This window comes from Clarias gariepinus, chromosome 11, assembly GCF_024256425.1.
Source record: "Clarias gariepinus isolate MV-2021 ecotype Netherlands chromosome 11, CGAR_prim_01v2, whole genome shotgun sequence".
Classification (NCBI taxonomy): Eukaryota; Metazoa; Chordata; class Actinopteri; order Siluriformes; family Clariidae; genus Clarias; species Clarias gariepinus.
Window position 1 is genome coordinate 3,340,703 of NC_071110.1, and position 20,543 is coordinate 3,361,245.

General features: G+C 39.2%; 1 protein-coding gene across 2 annotated transcripts in view; it reads left to right on the top strand.

The window, feature by feature from the left end:
• Positions 1 to 20,543, top strand: part of robo1 (roundabout, axon guidance receptor, homolog 1 (Drosophila)) — a 278,052-nt gene that overhangs the window by 86,421 nt on the left and 171,088 nt on the right. Inside the window, exon 3 of one of the 2 annotated variants that reach the window (XM_053506706.1) lies at positions 16,264 to 16,350. In XM_053506706.1, coding sequence (XP_053362681.1) covers positions 16,264 to 16,350 — 87 coding nt within the window. Of the gene's footprint in view, positions 1 to 16,157; positions 16,351 to 20,543 lie in introns of those variants that run through there. The other variant, XM_053506705.1, reaches the window with a different exon arrangement.

Sequence of the window (20,543 nt, forward strand, 5' to 3'; positions counted from 1 at the left end):
TTGTATAATAATGTTTTTTCTTTTTTTTAAAAAAATTTATACAAAAATTAACTGATTGGTGGGTCATCACATCAAATCCTTCCTTAAGCCCTACTAGTTCTAGTCCTAGTCACTGGACTGTCTCTGGTCGTGACCCATCAGCTGTTCAGGCTCAGGACAGTTAATCTAAACTTCACACTGAGATTTTACTAGAGTCATGAAAACTTAAAAGATTTTAAGCAAGATGAGAAGTGAAAGCCTCTTCAACACAAATTCTTACTGAATTATTTAGTTTGAAATCAAGCAGCAGCGAGTGAGTGTGTGTGTGTGTGTAAGTGAGTGAGGGTGTGACCCTGGGCTTTTAGGAGTGTGGAGTGTGTGATCAGCTCTGCATTAGAAATGAAATGTATGACTGTTTCTAACTGTAGGTGTGTTCGGATGTAATATGAATTCATTCCTCATCATACAGATATTAATAATGACTTTCTTTCATTTAGTCTTTTATCTTTGTCTTGTGGGTTAGGCCACACCCACCTTGTATTTACGTGTGCATCCTGATAGCGGTACAGCTGTGTTGCTGCAGGTTTTTGTAGACGTGATACGCAAACAGATTACTGATTCATATATTTGAATATTCCTGCCGGAGCGCGACTTTAATGTGCGTTTACATATTTTAGTGGAAATGCCTGAAAGCGCAGGAAGCGACGTGTAAAGACGTGCACGTTATTGTTGCTCATGTTCCTCTCATATCTCCGGGACTATTCGGGGAAAACAGTTTCTGTGCATCTGCGCGGCTAATCAGGGGAAATGAAGACTGGCACTTCAAGGCCACACTCCAGCACAAATGAGATTGATTTTAATAAATGCACTAATTAGAAATCTGAGGACAGTCAATAGGAAGCATGTGCGCTTGTGTTTTTCTTTTTTTGATTGCTTTTCTGAAATCGCGCTTTTGTTTGCATTCTAAATAGTAATTAAAGCAACAAATACAAAAAGTATAATGGATTTAAATATTCAGAATCCTTTCGAATAATTCAACAGAGGGTCGATCAGCTGGTCAGACGTCAGCGTAAACACGGACCGGCTGATTTTCTGCTTATTGTAGATCTCGTTTTTAACAAAGCAAATCCTGATTTATCATGGTAGGGCGTGAAATCCGGTCTGTCTGGTGAAAATCAAAAAGTCCTGCTCGGCGACCATCTTGAGCCTATGCTTGATGCTAGGTTTCTAAGTTAGCTAGTTACAGTAGTTTCTGTTAATGCATGTTGTATGTAGCACCCTGGTCCTGGAGGAACGTTGGTGTCTTGCCTGCCATCCGGAAGGGCCAGGTTCAAATCCCACCAAATGACCAAACACCAGCCTGGATAAAATGGCAGGGTTGCATCAGGAAATGCTTCCGGCTGTGTCAACAACCGTTAGAACCCGGTTTCTCTGAACAGAAGAATGTTTGAGACATTATTTTATTGGAAAAGAAATAAACCTCAGATGTTGTGGACTAAATTGAATACAAATATACACTGTAAATGTAACTGTTACTATGGAAACAGTTACGTACTGTATAAGAACAAGTGCATTAATATGAGCCTATGATGTGTAGCTCTCCAGAGCAGCTGTTATAAATCAACACTATTTCGACCAATCAGAATCCAGAATTTATCATTCATGTGCTGAGGTGTAAGAGTTATTACAGTAGGTTATCATCATCATCATCATCATCATCATCATCACCTTCTTGGTACAGTTTATTTTACTAGTTAAATTTATTTTCTTTTGTATTTCCTTTATTAATTTTTATTCCTTATGTATAGTTTTTATTTTCTTTTTAAGGTCACTGCGGTCGTACAAGCATTTCACTGCATATCGTACTGTGTATGACTGCGTATGTGACAAATAAAATTTGAATTTGAATTCTTCTTCGTCGTCCTTTTCTTCGTCCACAATGAAAGTTTATAGGAATCCACACAGATCTTTGTATGTTTTATAAAAACAAATCTGGCATGGTGAGAATAAGTGGGGACACAATCAGATGTTAACGCATAACACTCAGACACTATAGCGCCACCAACAGGACAAAACCAGGCATACCTGTACAATAATAATGCCACAATGCAACATGATTTCACAATCCTGCCAAGATGGCGTAGTACCTTAGTGGGTAGCGCTGGTTAGAACCTGGACTCTTTTGTCTGGGTACTCTGGTTTCCGCAAACTGTCCAGAGACATGCAGTGTAGGCTGATTGACGTTTCCAAATTACCTGTGGTGTGTGACTGGCTGTGTGCGTGCGTGTGTGTGTCCTCGGAAGCTCCCTGGAACAGGGACCCTATTCAGTGACCGAGGGATAAAATCCCAGCTATTTGATTTGCATTACAGGATCTTGACACACACGTTTGATACACAGAACTCTTCGTCCATGACAAGGAATGCAAATTGAACTTAGCGTGTTTTTACAGTATAGTCAGTTTTAAGTCCACAGGATCTTCTAAGGAACGCGCACTGATGATTTTGTTCGGCGTCTTCTTTCCGTCTCTCTAAAAGTGCTTGGCCCCCTCAATTGCTGCCTGCTGTTGCAAATGATTTAAAAGCTAAAAAGCAGATACTAACATGTTGATAAATATCTAATGTGCATTGTTCTGTTGCTGTTGAGCGTATATTACAGGTGTGACTAATTAGTAAATTACTATAAAGTGGCAGTAAACGACATCTTTAGTAACATTTGTATAGCAGCCAAAACCCAATAACAGTAAAACGTAATAAACAGTTTTGTGGGCAGTTGTTATTGTCTCCGAGCTTCTGGAGGCCGTAGGACACAGTGGCCGAGGGTCAAGAGGTGAAAATGTCTCGCATTATTCCCGAACTCCAGGGTTACACGGGACACGGAAGTGCCAGATGTTTGGTGCTTTTGTGTGTGTGTGTTTTCTATTTCTTTCCTTTTAACATGCGAATGTAGCAAAAATCTGCCAGTGACTATTTAAATTTACAGCCGAGCAGATTTAGCGTGTCAAACGCCCGAATGAATTACGCTCGGAGCCGTGCTAAGCATGACCGCGCTCCTGCCGCCTTTGTTTTTCCTCTTCAGTATGGCGCGGCTCTAGCAGATGCTACTGTTATACGCGATATACAGACCAACGTTTCTGTCTTTTTTGTTCGTTCATTAATTTATGTCGTTTTCTTTGTTTGCTGCCTTGTTCTTTTTTATAGGTGCTGTTTTCTAACCCCTTAATTTTCCTTAAAACATTTTGTTTGTTTGTGTTTTAGTTCATTCATTTCATTGTTTATTTATATACTTGTTGATGCTCTAATTTTTTTTTTTAGGGGAACAAATCAACAAACCAATATTTAAATAAATAAATAATTTAATTTAAATAAAACTTCCTCCTTTCTTTTCCTTCACTCCTTTTGCCTTCCATTCTTTTTCTCTTCATTTATTTTTCTTTTCCTTTCCTTCCTTTCCTTTCCCTGTTTATCCAAACCTTCTTTTCATCCGTTATCTTTCTTCAATATTTTCTTCCTACCTTCCTTTTGCCCTCTTTGATCTTATCCAAACTTCCCAACTTCCTTTTTTCCTTTCAAATTATGGTCTTCTTTTCTCTCTTAATTTCTTTGCTCAATTCATTTCTTTAATAATAATAATAATAATAATAATAATAATAATAAACAATACTGGAACTTTAGATGGTAATATGCCGTTTTTTAAAACTTGAACTGAATTATGACATACTGTACTGTGTGTTGTACAGTATATTATGTTTCCTCTAAAGATGTCAGTCATACAGTACCATTGTTGATGCTATCATGTGACCGTCACATGATAGCCAACTATTTTTTTTATGTTGACATATATACAGCATATATTGCCAAAAGTATTCGCTCTCCCGTCTTCACATGCATATGAACTTGAGTGACATCCAGTTCTCAATCCATAGGGTTTAGTATGATGTTGGCCCCGCCCCCTTTGTAGCTATAGCAGCTTAAAATCTCCTGGCAAGCGCCAAACCCAGGTTCGTCCCTTGGATTGCATGACAAAGAAGTGTGATTCGTTACTCCAGCGAACATGTCTCCACTGCTCTAGAGTCCAGTGGCGTTGTGCTTTACACCACTGCATCAGAAGCTTTGCATTGCACTTGGTGATGTAAGACTGGGATGCAGCTGCTCAGCCATGGAAACCCATCCTATAAAGCGCTCTACTCACTGCTCTTAAGCTAATCTGAAAGCCACTTAAAGTTTGGAGGTCTGTAGCTACTGACTCGGCAGAAAGTTGGCGACCTCTTTGTGCTATGTGTCTCAGCGTCCGCTGACCCCGCTCTGTGATTACATGGCCGAGTTGCTGTCCTTCCCAATCGCTTCGCCTTTGTTATAAAACCACTAACAGTTGACTGTGGAATATTTATCAGAGAGGAAATTTCATGACTGGACTTATTGCACATCCACTGATTATTACGGTTTAAGCGCGAGAAGCTTCAGACTCCAACATGCTGTGCTGAACATCTCTGTTTTCTGCCCCGTCCCCCACAAACCCCCATTTTCTTGTGTGTGTGTTTGGTTGTGTTGTTTTCCTCTCTTTCACACAGAAGGTTCTAGCAGATGGCAGAATGTTATGTTGTCTGGGCCTCAGCAATCTTATGTCCTTCAGCTCCTCATTGTCACCAATAAATAAAAGTTATGGGGTGTATAAGAGGGGGAAGGGAGAGGAGGTGAGATGGCACGTGGTGGAGAACCTCGGTCAAAAACGTGTTTCTTCCAAAATAGTAAAAAAAATAAATTGCCATATATTGATAAATTTGGAAAAATGTTACTAAGGTAAATGTGATAAATTTTCCATTAAAGCAACTCTACAAGTAGTGCAGCTACACATCAAAGGTTTCCATGGTAACAGGCTCGTTCACTGGGATGTGTACGCCCGGACAGATTAAGTACGTAATCCATAATCTGGTGAACAGGAAAGGAAACAAAGTTGTTTCTTCAGGTCATGCTGTTAGAGGAAAATAATCAACTCCTGTGTTAATTGGTGAAATAAAGCCACGGAGCAGCTCATCGTTCTGAGCGAATAATGAAGGCACTTAAGATTAGAAAGGCCATAAATCATGGAGGCGTGTTGTTATTATGGGATGTTGCGCGTAATGGGTGTTAATATCAGTGCATTACTCTAATAAATTATGCACGTACTGTATGGGTGTGAGGTATAAAGTGTGTTCATTTTGGCTAGCGAAGCCCGAGCTAGTCCGCGCTAGGCTGGGAAGACGATAACGCGGCACGGGTGTACTGGCTAAAGTGCAACGGTTTTACAAACCAAACAGCTGCAGATACGATTCCACTCGGCTCGGCTCGGGAGAGAAAGAGGAAGGATGTTTCATTAGAGATATTTACATCATGATTACGTAAAGTAAAAAAATAGAAACAAACACTTATCGAATTTGTTCTTTTTGTACAAAAACTTTTTGTTCTTTTTGTTTCTTATGCCCCATTTTCTTTTTTTCCTTTAAGTGTGTTATGTTATTATAATAATAACTTTTTCTTTTGTTTTCATTGTAGTCCTCATTCTTCATCCTTTCTTTTTGTCCTTCCTTGTGTCCTTTCAGGTAGCCTATGTTTTTCCTCTTTTTAACCCCTTCTTCCTTTATTCTCTCTGCCCTTTCGTCCTTACCTCTGTTCCTTATTCTGTCCATCGCTCCTTCTTTTCCTTTCTCCCTTTTTTCCTTGTTTGCTTTGTTTCTATTCTTCATTCTGTACTTCCTTCTACACTATATTGCCAAAAGTATTGGCTCGTCTGCCTTCACATGCCTATGAACTTGAGTAACATCCAATTCTTAATCCATAGGGTTTAATATGATCTCGGTCCAATCCATTGTACAGCCATAACAGCTTCAACTCTTCTGTGAAGGCTTTCCACAAGGTTTAGGAGTGTGTTTATGGGAATTTTTGATAGTTCGTCCAGAAGAGCATTTGTGAGGTCAGACACTGATGTTGGATGAGAAGTCCTGGCTCGCACTCGGTGCTCCAATTACATCCACGTCCTTATGGCTTTGTGCACGGGTGCGTTGTCATGTTGGAACAGGAAGTAGGCCGTCCCCAAAGTGTTCCCCTTAAAGTTGGGAGCTGTACACAGTCCAGCCTTCTCATTCAACATCAGTGTCTGACCTCACAAATGTGCTTTTGGAAGAATGGTTAATGTTAATTTCCATAAACACACTCCTAAACCTTGTGGAAAGCCTTCGCAGTAGAGTTGAAGCTGTTATAGCTGCAAAGGGCGCGGGGCGAGACATTATATTAAACCCTATGGATTAAGGATAGATGTTACACAGATTTAAATGCATGTGAAGGCAGATGATAAATACTTTTGGCAATATAGTGTATATATTCTTCCTTTATACTATTTTTTTCTTCATACTATCTTTCCTACTTCCTTCCAACCCTTTACTTGTCCACATCACTCGTACTTGCAGGGATCTATTTATTTCTGTAACCCATATAATCAGTAAACTTCACCTGTTGAGAGGATGTGAGAGTTAAAGCCGGCTGAAGGACAGAAGTTTTCTGTTTCCACAACACATCAGTGTCCGAGGGACTTAATCAGATCTGGAGCCGGTGGCTCCTACAAATCAGACCAGTACGCTGCGCTGAACCTAATCAGCTCAGGAAGAAGCGCAATTACGTTCCTATCTTCTGCTAATCTGCTGTCCAGCTCCTCGCAGTGGCTGATGATAAGATGGAGATGATGTTCTGTGTGAGAGAGTGCGACTCTCATTTACATTCTCCTTCTGATAAGAGTTCTGTCGCCCAAGTTTCAGTGAGAAGGTGCTGAGGAAACTCTGAGCAAAGCGTCCAGACAGCACTGCATTAGGGGCCAGTAGGGAAAACTTTCATTAGGGAAAATTCATTTATGATAATAAGTATTATTACTATAGTAATAGTTATTATTTCTAATAATTAAGTGATGTTTTATGGAAATAATCAACATTAATAAAGAAGAGTGCTAAAACATTTTCTTGAGTATTGTGTTCCTCTAATTTGTTTATTAGTAGCATGTCATACGTTTCATCTATTTAAAATTCTAATATTATTATTATGTTATAACTATTACAGTGTAGTATTTAGTAGTTTAGTGCGCAGAGGGGGATTCACACTGGATTTAGTATCTATTAGAGCATACTATTTAGTAGTTTAGTGCGCAGGATGAAATTTAGCTGTGAATTTAGTATCTACTACAGTGTAATGTTTAGTAGTTTAGTACTGTAGGGTGGGATTTAGCCGTGGATTTAATATCTATCAGAGCATACTATTTAGTAGTTTAGTGCGCAAGGTGGGATTTAGCTGTGCATTTAGTATCTATTAAGGCGTACTATTTAGTAGTTTAGTGCACAGGGTGGGATTTAGCTGTGGATTTAATATCTATTAGAGCGTACTATTTAGTAGTATAGTGTGCAAGGTGGGATTTAGCCGTGCATTTAGTATCTATTATAGCATACTATTTAGTAGTTTAGTGTGCAAGGTTGGATTTAGCCGTGCATTTAGTATCTATTATAGCATACTATTTAGTAGTTTAGTGTGCAGGGTGAGATTTAGCTGTTGATTTAGTATCTATTAGAGCGTACTATTTAGTAGTTTAGTGTGCAGGGTGGGATTTAACTGTGGATTTAGTATCTATTAGAGTGTACTACTTGGTAGTTTAGTGTGCTTTAGTGGGATTTAGCCATGGATTTAGTATCTACAGTTTAGAGCGTACTATTCAGTAGTTTAGTGCACAGGGTGGAATTTAGCCGTGGATTTAAAGACATTTAAAATATTTGTATATGTTTAAAAAAAAAAAAAAAAAAACTTTTGATTTTTTTTTTTTTATATAGCCCGTGTTTATTTGTAGGTAATGCTAAAGAACGCAATGCAAAAAAAATTAATGAATGTAATCTAAATATCCTGTAATGAGTTGTAAGCCTACTTGTCTCCTGTCCTGAAGTCTCCAGCTGTTTTGATTCGCTCTGATCCTCTGAACAGCCTGTAGATCCTCTCGCTCTCTTTAGTCTTTACACTAACCTCAAGCACACAAACTTTAATGCTCCTTCGGTTACACATTCCTCATTCAGACTGTTTTACCCACAACAGAACCCGAGTGAAGTCGAGTGTGTTATTGAAGGAACATCATTTCCTCCAAAGCCCAATGTTTGAAGAATGTGACGTGAGCAGAACAGATTACCTGAATTATTAATATAAGAAAAATTCCCCTCCCTCGTGACTTTAACACTTACGGTATATAATGACAGAAATGGCTGTAGGGTGAGGTGAAGATTTAAAACTCTAACCACAGCAGTGCGTATAGTGATGGGTGGTCTTTCACTTTATTTCAGAAAAACAAAATGATGCCTGCAATTCTCTGCTCGGGTTTTATTTCCTGTGGTCCATCTGTGAATAAGTGCCTCTTTTCCTCATGCTTTCATGATGGCACTTTCAGCACGGAGATTTACTGTTTTTGTGATAATATCTTTTTTTTTTTTGTTGTTGATAAAGTGCTTCTTATAATCGTAGTTATTTTACAGTTCCAAGATTAATAGAAATGGTCAGCAGAGTCCCAGTGCAGCTGTAGCTGTGCTTATCACATCTATTGCTCTTATCAACATGGTGCTGCTGCTCTCGTCTTTTTTTTGTTGTTGTTTTTTTGTGGATTTGGGATTTTCATGAGCTGTAAGCCATAATCAAACTTAATTATGACACATCATGGCAGGAACTTTCTTGCTTTTATGAGTCTATCTCATACATTAGTTTCACCTTTTAAGTTGCATTACTGAAATGAATTAACTTTTGCACTGTATACACACACTCACCTAAAGGATTATTAGGAACACCATACTAATACGGTGTTTGACCCCCTTTCGCCTTCAGAACTGCCTTAATTCTACGTGGCATTGATTCAACAAGGTGCTGAAAGCATTCTTTAGAAATGTTGGCCCATATTGATAGGATAGCATCTTGTAGTTGATGGAGATTTGTGGGATGCACATCCAGGGCACGAAGCTCCCATTCCACCACATCCCAAAGATGCTCTATTGGGTTGAGATCTGAGATCATTGTCATGTTCAAGAAACCAATTTGAAATGATTCGAGCTTTGTGACATGGTGCATTATCCTGCTGGAAGTAGCCATCAGAGGATGGGCACATGGTGGTCATGAAGGGATGGACATGGTCAGAAAAAATGCTCAGGTACCCTGGGGCATTTAAACGATGCCCAATTGGCACTAAGGGGCCTAAAGTGTGCCAAGAAAACATCCCCCACCCCATTACACCACCACCATCAGCCTGCACAGTGGTAACAAGGCATGATGGATCCATGTTCTCATTCTGTTTACGCCAAATTCTGACTCTACCATTTGAATGTCTCAACAGAAATCGAGACTCATCAGACCAGGCAACATTTTTTCAGTCTTCAACTGTCCAATTTTGGTGAGCTCGTGCAGATTGTAGCCTCTTTTTCCTATTTGTAGTGGAGATGAGTGCAACCCAGTGGGGTCTTCTGCTGTTGTAGACCATCCGTCTCAAGGTTGTGCGTGTTGTGGCTTCACAAATGCTTTGCTTCATACCTCGGTTGTAACGAGCTACCCCATTAGGTTAATATGAGCCACCATATTCATTCATCCGAGCCATTACAGAGCTTTCAGGTTATTTCAGTCAAAGTTGCTCTTCTATCAGCTTGAATCAGTCGGCCCATTCTCCTCTGACCTCTAGCATCGACAAGGCATTTTCTCCCACAGGACTGCCGCATACTGGATGTTTTTCCCTTTTCACACCATTCTTTGTAAACCCTAGAAATGGTTGTGCGTGAAAATCCCAGTAACTGAGCAGATTGTGAAATACTCCGACCGGCCCGTCTGGCACCAACAACCATGCCACGCTCAAAATTGCTTAAATCACCTTTCTTTCCCATTCTGACATTCAGTTTGGAGTTCAGGAGATTGTCTTGACCAGGACCACACCCCTAAATGCATTAAAGCAACTGCTATGTGATTGGTTGATTAGGTAAACAACAAACAGGTGTTACTAATAATCCTTTAGGTGAGTGTATATATTAGTATCAGACTCTGTATTAGAATCCATATGAGCATCGATATGAGACTCAATATTAGAATCTGTAACTGTTTTAGACTTAGTATCAGTATCCATATACATATCAGACTCAGTACCAGATTTTATATTAGCATTAGACTGAGTATCAGAGCCAATAATCGTATCAGACTCCCTACCTGACTCTGCATCAGAATCCATACTCGACTTGGTACCAGAATCTAATAGCATTAGACTCAGCATCAGAGTGAGCATTCGTATTAAAGTCAGTATCCCCTCCTCCCCCTCCTCTTTTGCTTCGCACTATTCTGTTTTATCCCAGAGAGAGCCGTTACTCAGCCTAGCCCCTCGTTATAATGCCAGAGTGCACGAACATAACCCTCCCTCCACTTCCATGCTGTGAAGCTGCAGCTAATCTCCTCCACAGAGCCACACAAAGCTCCCAGTGCAGCCCAGTAGACCTTTACATTCCATTTACATGAACACCATGTGTGCCCGACAAACAATTTGCAATGCAGTTATAATAGCAGTGGATCAGCCACGTGAGGGAAAAGAAAAACTCAATTCTGGTCACACTCCGGGTCATTCCCCAGATATCACGATAATGTACTATTTGGAGATTTCTGTTAATGTTAATGATGTTGCGGAATAAAGTTTGTAGTGATTGTGCATAATTAACACAGGGCTTACAGAAGATCAAACACGGCGTTAGCTTTCCAGAGACGTGCCCGTGGCAGCTCATGAAGAATTGATGACAATATAGATTTGTCGATAGAGACAATAGTCTGGCATTAGTTATGCGATGCATATTCCACATGTTAAGCTAATCAAGTCCAAATAGGGTAAAAGTCTGATCCCAGAAAATGCCACATCAATCTTCAGCTCTGACTCCATGATTAGGGATTTTAGAAAACATGGTAATAATCTAAATTAGTTTAGTGTCCTCTTGTTTTGGCACCATCATTGAGCCACTCCTCCTGCTACCTATTTAAGTCAGCATCGATAATGAGCAAGCTTCCTGCATATAATCCGAGTCCTAGGGGAAGATCACGGCTTTCAAGCAAATTGGAAATTCGGAATTGGCCTCTTATTGTGGCTCCATACGGAGAAGTCAGATCGCCGCACATGGCCGGGTTTAATGAGTCACCAAGGGACGGGAGGGACGGGTGGGGGGGGAGTGTCGTGATGGGGCAGTTTGGATTTGGGGAACACCAGCTTTTGGCCTGTGAGGCCTGGAGGGCAGCTGGGTACACCACCTGTTAAAGAGCTGTGAAGTGGATCTCATCTAAGATTTGGCCACTACACCAGACTCCCAGTGGACGAGTAAGTGAGGGATTAATAAAAGGAATGGAAAAACATCTTATCATGTACATCATGTGACTAAATAGGTCTAAAATGAAGTAATACTGTATGTTATATTTTATTTAATTTCAAGCTTGTCAAACTCAACTCTGGGAGCTTTGGTTGTCGCCATCATGGCAGGAGCTGTCTCCGCCTAAACCTTGGTTAATTCATAAATAGGAAAATGGACCCAATGGACGGAGCTTGACATTCGTTTGGGACATGTCCACGTATCTCAGTTACCCAAGGTAGCTAACTTAGCTTTAGCTTAGCTAAAATGCTGGGATAGGTAATTTATATCCAGATACTGATTACATCCTAAACGTTGTTATACTTTGCATTCGATCGAACCCCATCGTCCATACCCTACATATAGTCCCTTGTCAACTTCTACACTTCTCGTGGTAAGTTAAACTACAACGATTTCACAGCTAGTGGTTTGACACCTGCATTGCAACTGTCATTTAAATCAGCCACGCCCCAAATTATGCATAATTTCATGGCTTGAGATAATTTCACCTTTTGAGTTGTATAGTTGGGAAGTCTAGATACGAAGAACAAAAAAATATTTTTTTTTGGTACCAGGCTGCATGTTTATTTCTGTGGCATTTTAGCATGCAGTTATATGGGGATCGACTCTGTTTTGGAGTCAGCCCCCTGTGGACAGTAGAGGAACTGCATGGTTTGGCGCGTGCAACATACCTGACTTTTAAAGTGCCTTAAAGTTTACATCATTGGATACATACTTACACTGGGTTAACTAGGTTAATAACTAAGTGCCATTAGTCCAACACAACTGGGAAGAGTTTTTTTTTTTTTTTTTTTTTTGGGGGGGTTACTCCAAGTACTGCAGAAAAAGATCTATCTTGAGTTGTCGTTTAAAGATAGTCAGAGTCTCTGCTGTACGGACATCTAGAGGAAGTTCGTTCCAGATGCCAGAACAGAAAAAAAGTCTGGATGAATGCCGCCCTCGATCACCGAGAGATGGTAGGATGAGGCGAGCAGTGCTGGGGGACTTTTTGACATTAAAAGTCAGAAGCAGAGATTGTTCCATGGTACGACCCTGTGATATTACCCTGGAATGTTTGACAACATGGGATGTGTGAGAAATGTGGGAAAGGGCCGGTATTGTGTGTGAATAACTGTATTATTAAACATAATATATATTATTATATACATATAATTTTCTGCAGATGAATGTTGAATTTTTCTTAAGGTTTGCAGGGTCACAGAAAAGCAAAATGGAAGTAAAATCATTAGTCACTTAATTATAGAACACCGTGTTGCTCAAAAGGTCCAAAAGTCTAGAAAATGTGTATCCACTTTCTGTACATACAAATAAGTAGATAGATTGATACACTGTTTTGCTGCTTTTTTATAAGACAGGAAATAAACTTTTTAAATAAAATAAAACAACCTTCAAACACAGAAAAGAAATGTTCAGTTTGTTGAATCTCGGATCCTCAGGGATGCTGCTGTATTTCTATTCGATTACTATTAGAAATTGAGCAAATTTCTTATATCAACCATGTTATTGACTGAACCTTTTGTGACGCGATGTTCAAAACACACTGGATTTGATCTAACACGGATCGTCAGGTTCCAACTCGACCGTGTGCTTTCATTAAATCAAACGAAGCAAATACTGAGACCTTGTGCAAATGCAGCTTTTGTCTAAAAGTTTATGCTTATCCTACCCTGGTATCCTTCAAGTTCAAAACAATTTTGTATAAAATGAGAAAAAAATGAGAATGTAGAAGCACTAGCACTCAAAAGTTTAATTTGTTGTTTATTATAGTCTAATATTTCTTATTTAATTTTTTTTTATGTGGAAAGTGTTGAGACAACTTTTAAAGCATGCTGCATCTGTTACCATCAGCGATGTTGGATTCAGAAAAAAGTAAAAATCGTGATTTTTTTTTTTTAGATACAGTAATATTATCATAAATGTTTCTGCACCAGTATAATAAATGACCTTTAATGACTCTTTAAACAACAACAGTCTGTTGAAGATGAAAGGGTTAACATCTGCATGGACATTAAAAACACTTCCCCAGCCTGGTTTATTCTGCTGTCACTGAGCATCAGGGATCCCTCACTGCTACAAAGTGTGTAATAATGTTTCTAACATGATGCAATATCGTACACAGAATAGTGTCGGCGCACAAACAGACAGTTTTATGATGCATTTGTTTGTACAAAATGTAATTACGGGTGTGTATCTCTCTGAATGTTTCTGCAGTAATCATAGTAGTTACAGTATTGTGTTTCTGTTCAAGTAATAAAACAAAAATCACATTTCTGGTGTTATTTTTACTGGTACTATATGATTGCAGCAATGGACACTGTTTCATATTTTTGAAAATCCATGATACACACACACACCTTATTTTAATACCCCATTAGGTAAATATGAGCCACCATATTTATTCATCCGAGCCATTACAGAGCTTTATTTCTGACCTTTCGAAAAAACGATTTCTTGATTTGTAAATATTTGATTCTAAAATTAACAACCTATTTCACATAGACAAAAGTATGTGCACCCCTGTATTTCGCAGACTGTTGGTACAACTATTTCATACTCAGCTAGAATATTTTCTATGCCATCAAGGAAGTAAAACTCCATAGATGTGATAACCTGGTGATTCAGGACTTTCAGGTGGTCAGCTGACTTCATTTTATTGCCCCATAACGTTGCTGAGTCTCAACCTGAGTAACTGATCAACCCCAGATCATAACACTGTCTCCAGAGGCTTGTACAGTGGACACTATGCATGATGGGAGCATCGCTTCATGTCCTTCCCTTCTCACCCTGACACGCCCATCACTCTGGAATAGGATCAGTCTGGACTCATCAGGTCACATGACCTTTTTTCATCGCTCCAAAGTTCAGTCATTATGATCCCTAGCAAACTGAAGTCCTTTTTTTTCTCACTGTCTGTCCATAACAAGTGGTTTTCTTATGGACACACAGCAAATTATTTCTGTACCATGCACCTTCACCAAGCGTTTAAGTGATCTACATTAATAATTTTTTTCCCCAACCACATTTCTTGCAACAAAAGAAGACTAATCTTTTAGGTTAGTTTTGGAGTTTAAAACGTTCTTCACCCAGTTGTAGTAATTTCAAACCTCCTCGGTTGTTTTCTTTGCCTGATGCGGCTCAATAATTAGACCCTTCTGAAAAGGCGACATTTTGCCAAAATCTGCGTATAACACACTCTCTATCACAGCTTTAATACAGTTTAAATATAGTTTATTTATTTATCTAGACTTTGGGCTTTCTTGTGTAAGGAGCCAGATCACGCATGTCTCACGCATGTTAAAAAACACTGCATAATGCCACTTTTTTATTTGCTTAGAAGTCTAATTGACAAGGCTCCAAAGTGAAAGCTAATATACATACGGTGTATTATCTACATCTATTATCTATCATCTATCATCTATCTAACTTACAGCCAATAATATTGTTTCAAAGTGAATTTCAGTGTTTTAATGACATTCCATTTTTTATTTTTTTTTATAATCTCAATCAAGATAATAAGAATAACTTGCTATTGTATGCATTAAAAATGCTGTGCAACAATGACTATTTAGTTCAAAGTCTTTTATCCTTCAAAACCCGCTAGATCCGGCTGGGCCTAGAGTCAAAAATACGCCTGCAGTTGCTCCCTGAAGACAATGTCCTAAAATTCGACACCCTGACTTCGGAAAATAAAAGTCAAATGGTTATTTTACAACAACAACAACAACAACAACAAAAAGTCAGTATAGAGTAGATTTTTCTTTTCTTGATCTTGGTTTTGAACCTTCCTGTCTTTCAGGGAATTATAAAATAAAACAAACAGCACAGACACTCAATCTGCTTTCCCCAGGCACCCGACTCGTAAAAAGCACATTTCTGCATATACAGTTTCTATGTACTCATCATTAAACACAACGCATCATGTGAAGGCTTTTCCCAGACCTCCACGCATATGAATGTGATGCTGTAGGATTAATAAAATGATGAAACAATCAGCAGCAGATCTTCTTACACGTCCCTCAGGTTGTTTAAACAGATCAGGAATAAAGCTGATATGAAGTCCAGGACAGATTGCGGTCTGTTCAGGTCAGAAGCCGGCACACGTCTGTCCCCGTCCTCATGCCAGCCACCATATTACAATCCGAATTAGCATTTAGCGTCAACAGCGCATACTGTATAGTGCTGATCACACGCTTCGCTGAGCGTTATGTGCTCTCTGTCTGTCTGCCGTTTATCCCGTCACCGATGCCAGCCTCGGCCTCTGACAGACTGGTGAATCAGCTGGCTCGCTTTCACTCCCACTCCCTCCGTTCTGGCCCAAATTAACCTCCTGTCAATAGGCCACAATGGGAATGGGCATGGCCTGGTCTGATTTATCCCACATTTAGCCTTCAAAGGGGGCACCCGACCCCTCCCTGCTCCGCGCTCCACACCCTGCCGGGGAAAAGAGTGCGAGTCTATTAGGCCAGAAAGAGTGACAGGGCCTGATTGGGGTGTGGCTCTGGTCAATGAGTGTGTTTAAGACTAAATAGGACGTGTGACAGTCGATGTGTGGGTGTGTTTGGAGTGGGTGGTCTGGGTTCTGCCCATATGCTCTCTGGGACGCAGATATAGATTCTGCGCGTTCGAGGGACCCCGTCATTTCACTTCCATACCCACACAAGGACCCTGATTCTATCTTAATGGATTATTAGGTTTTTGTTTTTTTTATCATTCAAACTTTCATTTTCCTACATGACCTGACCCTGCGTTCGGTTACGACCATGTGGAGCCAAAGTTTTAGGCTCCTTCACGGACTTCTTTTTTGGGGTCTAGTTCTGATCCCCCGCTCTTCTTTGCAAGTCTTAGTCCCTGTGTTACTCTCAACAGACTTGGCCAGTGCAGAGACGGCTAAGGAAGGGGTCACGCCGGCCCCCGCTTCAGGACATGGCGAAGACAACACGCTGGCCTACACAGGTACTGTCGCTGCTGCTGATTCTTCTGTTCACCTGTAGTGCATTCGAGCTGCGCGGGTTATACAGTACTTCACTTGAATAAGTAACAGAGTTTGTTTTAGCGTAGAGAAAGTACACATAACTAGCATAGATTTAAACGTACAGACCGTCAGAAAGACCATGTATGGTCAGTGTTTTTCTGCAATCTTATCGTTATTGGTGTCGCATGATTTCAAAGTAACAGGCAGGTGTCAGTCATTTCGCAAGTCTAAAATCTGCAGTCGTCATGGACACAGTGATCCCGAACTTCAGAATCGTAAGAAATGTGATGGAATTAATCAAAACAATAGCCATAAAGTCAGTGCATGATGGTCTTCCAGTAGGGATGGTGGTGTAATCTTAGTGTTCTCCTGCAACCTGGTCATTTAAAATAACTTTCATTTTCGTGAGCTTGCAAGAAATATATAAGTTTTAATCTCAAGCTAAAAAAAATAGTGAACTTTGATATTAATGGCATGACATCAGTAAGGATATTTAACTGATTGATGTCGACGTCAGTCAGTATCACGAGATCATTAAAGAAAACTGAACGATCTTCGGGTTGGACATCTGATACGGTTTTAATTAGGGGTGTGAAGTAAGTTGTGAAATCTCATGAATACAGCTTAATTACAAACTGAGATTTTTGGCTCTGAATATGTTCAAAACAGATTTTGAGGAAAACTTAAAAAATATATATAATAATGACGTGTTAGTAGTGAGTGTTATTTGTAGTTCATAAATAGAATTTCACATGGATTACTTTATCATGCTGTAGAGCAAGAATGTCTTTAAATTTTCAGTAAAAAGTAATTAATGAAACAACGTCAGTGTTTGATGTAATGACGCTTTGAGGACCGTTTAATCTCAGGTACAATTTTTATAGTTTTTTGAATGAAAATTGGCTAAAAAAGATTTTACTAAGCATCCAGAGTTCTTCCAAGGACTTTTTTTTTTTTTTTTCAGAATCCGACAGCTTATATTTTATTTGTATTTTTTTTCTGAAAAGTGGCCACTTATATAATATGCTTATATGTTTTATGCCATAAATATTGTATAGATATATTCATAAACAAATATTATTTACAATAACATATCATTTATTCATAAATAAATTAAAATTTTAACTTTTTTACTTTTTTCTTTATAATTTAATATTAAACAAATATTAATAAACTTTACATTTTGTGATGGAATACTGATGTTTGGAAATTTAAAATTTTTCTTGTACTGAACCCCCCAAAAAAGTCCTAAAATAATAATAACAACAACAACAACAATATTAATAATAATAATAATAATAATAATCTATTTAAAGATTTGTACTAAAAAACAAAGACTTTTGCACAGTTCTGTATATTTTATGAAATAACCTAATAAATAGATATATAACCTGATGTGTTTGTGAAGTAGGTGGGGCTTGAATCTGTTTTTAAACCTGGTTATGATTGGACAAAAACAGTGAATTAAAAGAGTGTTGAGTTTTGATATTCTTAATACAGTTTAAGGTAAAACTTTTTTTGACAATTTATTCATTTCCTTTTTTGTCACATGACTGTATGAACATGAAGCAGTATGAACATCACCCAGTGCCTCATACAAAATTACCAACGCATAAGCAATCTCACGTTGAAGAACATGGTCTCAGTTTTTCCCAGGAGCTTCTTCTCGCTCTCACGCCCCCATAAATGTACAAACCCTCACACTCATGGTCACCTCTAACGTCAACCAGACCCCCGTAAAACTTTCTGGCAAGTTTTCTTGAAGGACGAAAACAGATCAGCGCTTCTATTATTCGTATCTGTATTGTAATGTCCAACGCATCATCTTTTCATTCATCACCTTTTTACCGATAGGGTTAAAATGAAGATGGTGTTATTAGATTTAGCATTCATTCAGTTAAATCTTCAGAGACACGAGTCACGGCTTTGAATCTTGACCTCACAGAGAAGTTCATGTTCTTTCCTGGGCTTTATTATAGGAGCCGTGTGCTTTCCGTCCACTGTTATTAGCCGCTAAGATTCCTGTCTTCGGTTTCCCGACTGCAAATCCTGCGTAAACGTTTTCTCCGTCTCAGAGTGGAGCTGGGTCTCTTGCTTACTATCGAGTGTGTCCTCAGAGCGTTGGCTTCATAATGGACTCATTTCCCCAGTAAACCCAAAGACACAGCAAGTGCATGTCCTCTGCCTTTAGGCTCCATCTCACTCGAGATGTAATTACGCTTTCTGCTTCATATTCCCCGTCCCTTCTCTATTCACCCCACCGACCTTAGAGCTTAACCACGTCCACCGGGGGTGACCCTCTCAAGGGTTAATTCTCTCAAAGAAGGTCTGGAGTAAAAAAAAAAAAAAAGAGAGAGAGATCAACTGCACACAAGCCTGATTATTCAGGCCCATGATTCTGGGTGCATTGAAGAGCCCTGGAAACCTTTTCTGTAATTGTTGTTGTCGTGATTAGCATGGGTGAGAGGATGCTAAGCAGATCTGTCTTCGCCGGTCTGCATTATGGACGCAAATAAGCGTCAAATTTCCACAGACAGAGGCTCTTGAGGTAGTCATGAGGTTCGGGGATCAGAAAGGTCTGTATAAAGAGGGGGAAGGGGGTCAGGGGAGAAGTCAAACGCCCCTCTTTTGTGAGTCTGGAAGTCCATATGGTGCCCTTATGTCTGTCTGAATAGTGGGATTCTGACTGATCTTGGAGCAAAGGGTGTGAAATAGCAGCTCGAGGAACGTACAGTCACTCAGACACAGATACTTTCTAATCACTGAGTGCAACTTAGTACACTCGTATGTCAACTTTTTCTCACTTTTTGGATTCTGATTGGTCATAAGGTAGTCATTCACTTTTCTAAATCAGCAGCACGATTATAAACTGTTGATATTTTCTGTTTTAATTTGTCGTATAGAAGGAGTCTCCAGTTTCAGAGCTGTGCCATTAAAGATGACCTATTGTATAAAATTCACTTTATATACATCAAGCTTTGATGTTCAGATGACTCTCCAGTGTGCATATAGAAACAAAACATTTTGTTCTTTTATCCATTTTTTTTTTTTTTTAAAGCCAGAGCTTAAACAAGCCAATTAGAATTTCCACCGGATGTGACCTCATATAAGAAGAGCCCCTCCCCCATCCTTGAAATCTTAATCTCTGTTGTTTTTCTGGACGGGCGTGGCTCAGCAGTACCTCAATTACTGTACCTAGACATCAGGGTTGTCCATAAGACCTGGGCTACCTTGCTAACCAAAGTGTAAAATACGAGACCTTTACATTATGCAAAATTTTCAAGACAAAGGAGTTCACGATTGTTTAAACTTAAAGGAAGGAAAAGGAGACTATAATTATGCATAACGATGATAGAATTTAGTGACCCGACAGAATCGTGTAGTACCTTGCACCTGATATAGCCATAGTCCCGCCCACTTCCCCATCGTTGATGAGTAAAGAGTTTGTAGTAATATTTAAAAGGTTAAAGCTAAGAATAAACTTATCAGCATCTGGCACATAACAACTTATAACTTGTACTTTTAATTTATGGCTCAAAGTTCTGTTTTCATAGTGTACGTACCATTTTTTTGGAGTAAGACATGCTGCGTCACGCTGTCGTGTGTGTATATGTGTGTATTAAGGATTGTGGCGGCTTGTGGGTACGTCACCGACGCGTTTGTATCGTCTGTATACTCTGTGTATACACGATAAACTGTTGTGATGATTGTCTCTGTTGAGTGACGCATATAGCCACGCCCACCTTGAGGGAAAAAGCATTATAGATGACCAAAAAAAGGGCTAGATGCTGTGATGTAATGTGGCACAAAATTGCTCGACATTTTGCCTCAATTTATGGCGCAGGTTTAACTTCAGGGGAATACCTAAGTACTGTCAAAGGTTTATAAAATTCTGTCTAGACAGTTTTGCGTGATGCTGTGACACAATCTGGCTGGACAGACATACGGACATACAGAAGATTTTCTATAACTGGTTTCGGCTCCTTCAGTGTATAAAACAAAGATATCATTGAAAGAGAGTTCTGAGTTCTGTCTCAATGTATAGACAAAACCTTTTAAAAAAAAAAAAAAAAAAACATACGTAGTCAATATTTCTTGGACATAGGTATTTCTAGCACAGGGTTTGCATTAAGGCTTAAGGTTTACAGTTTTTTCTAAAATAATAAAGATCCAG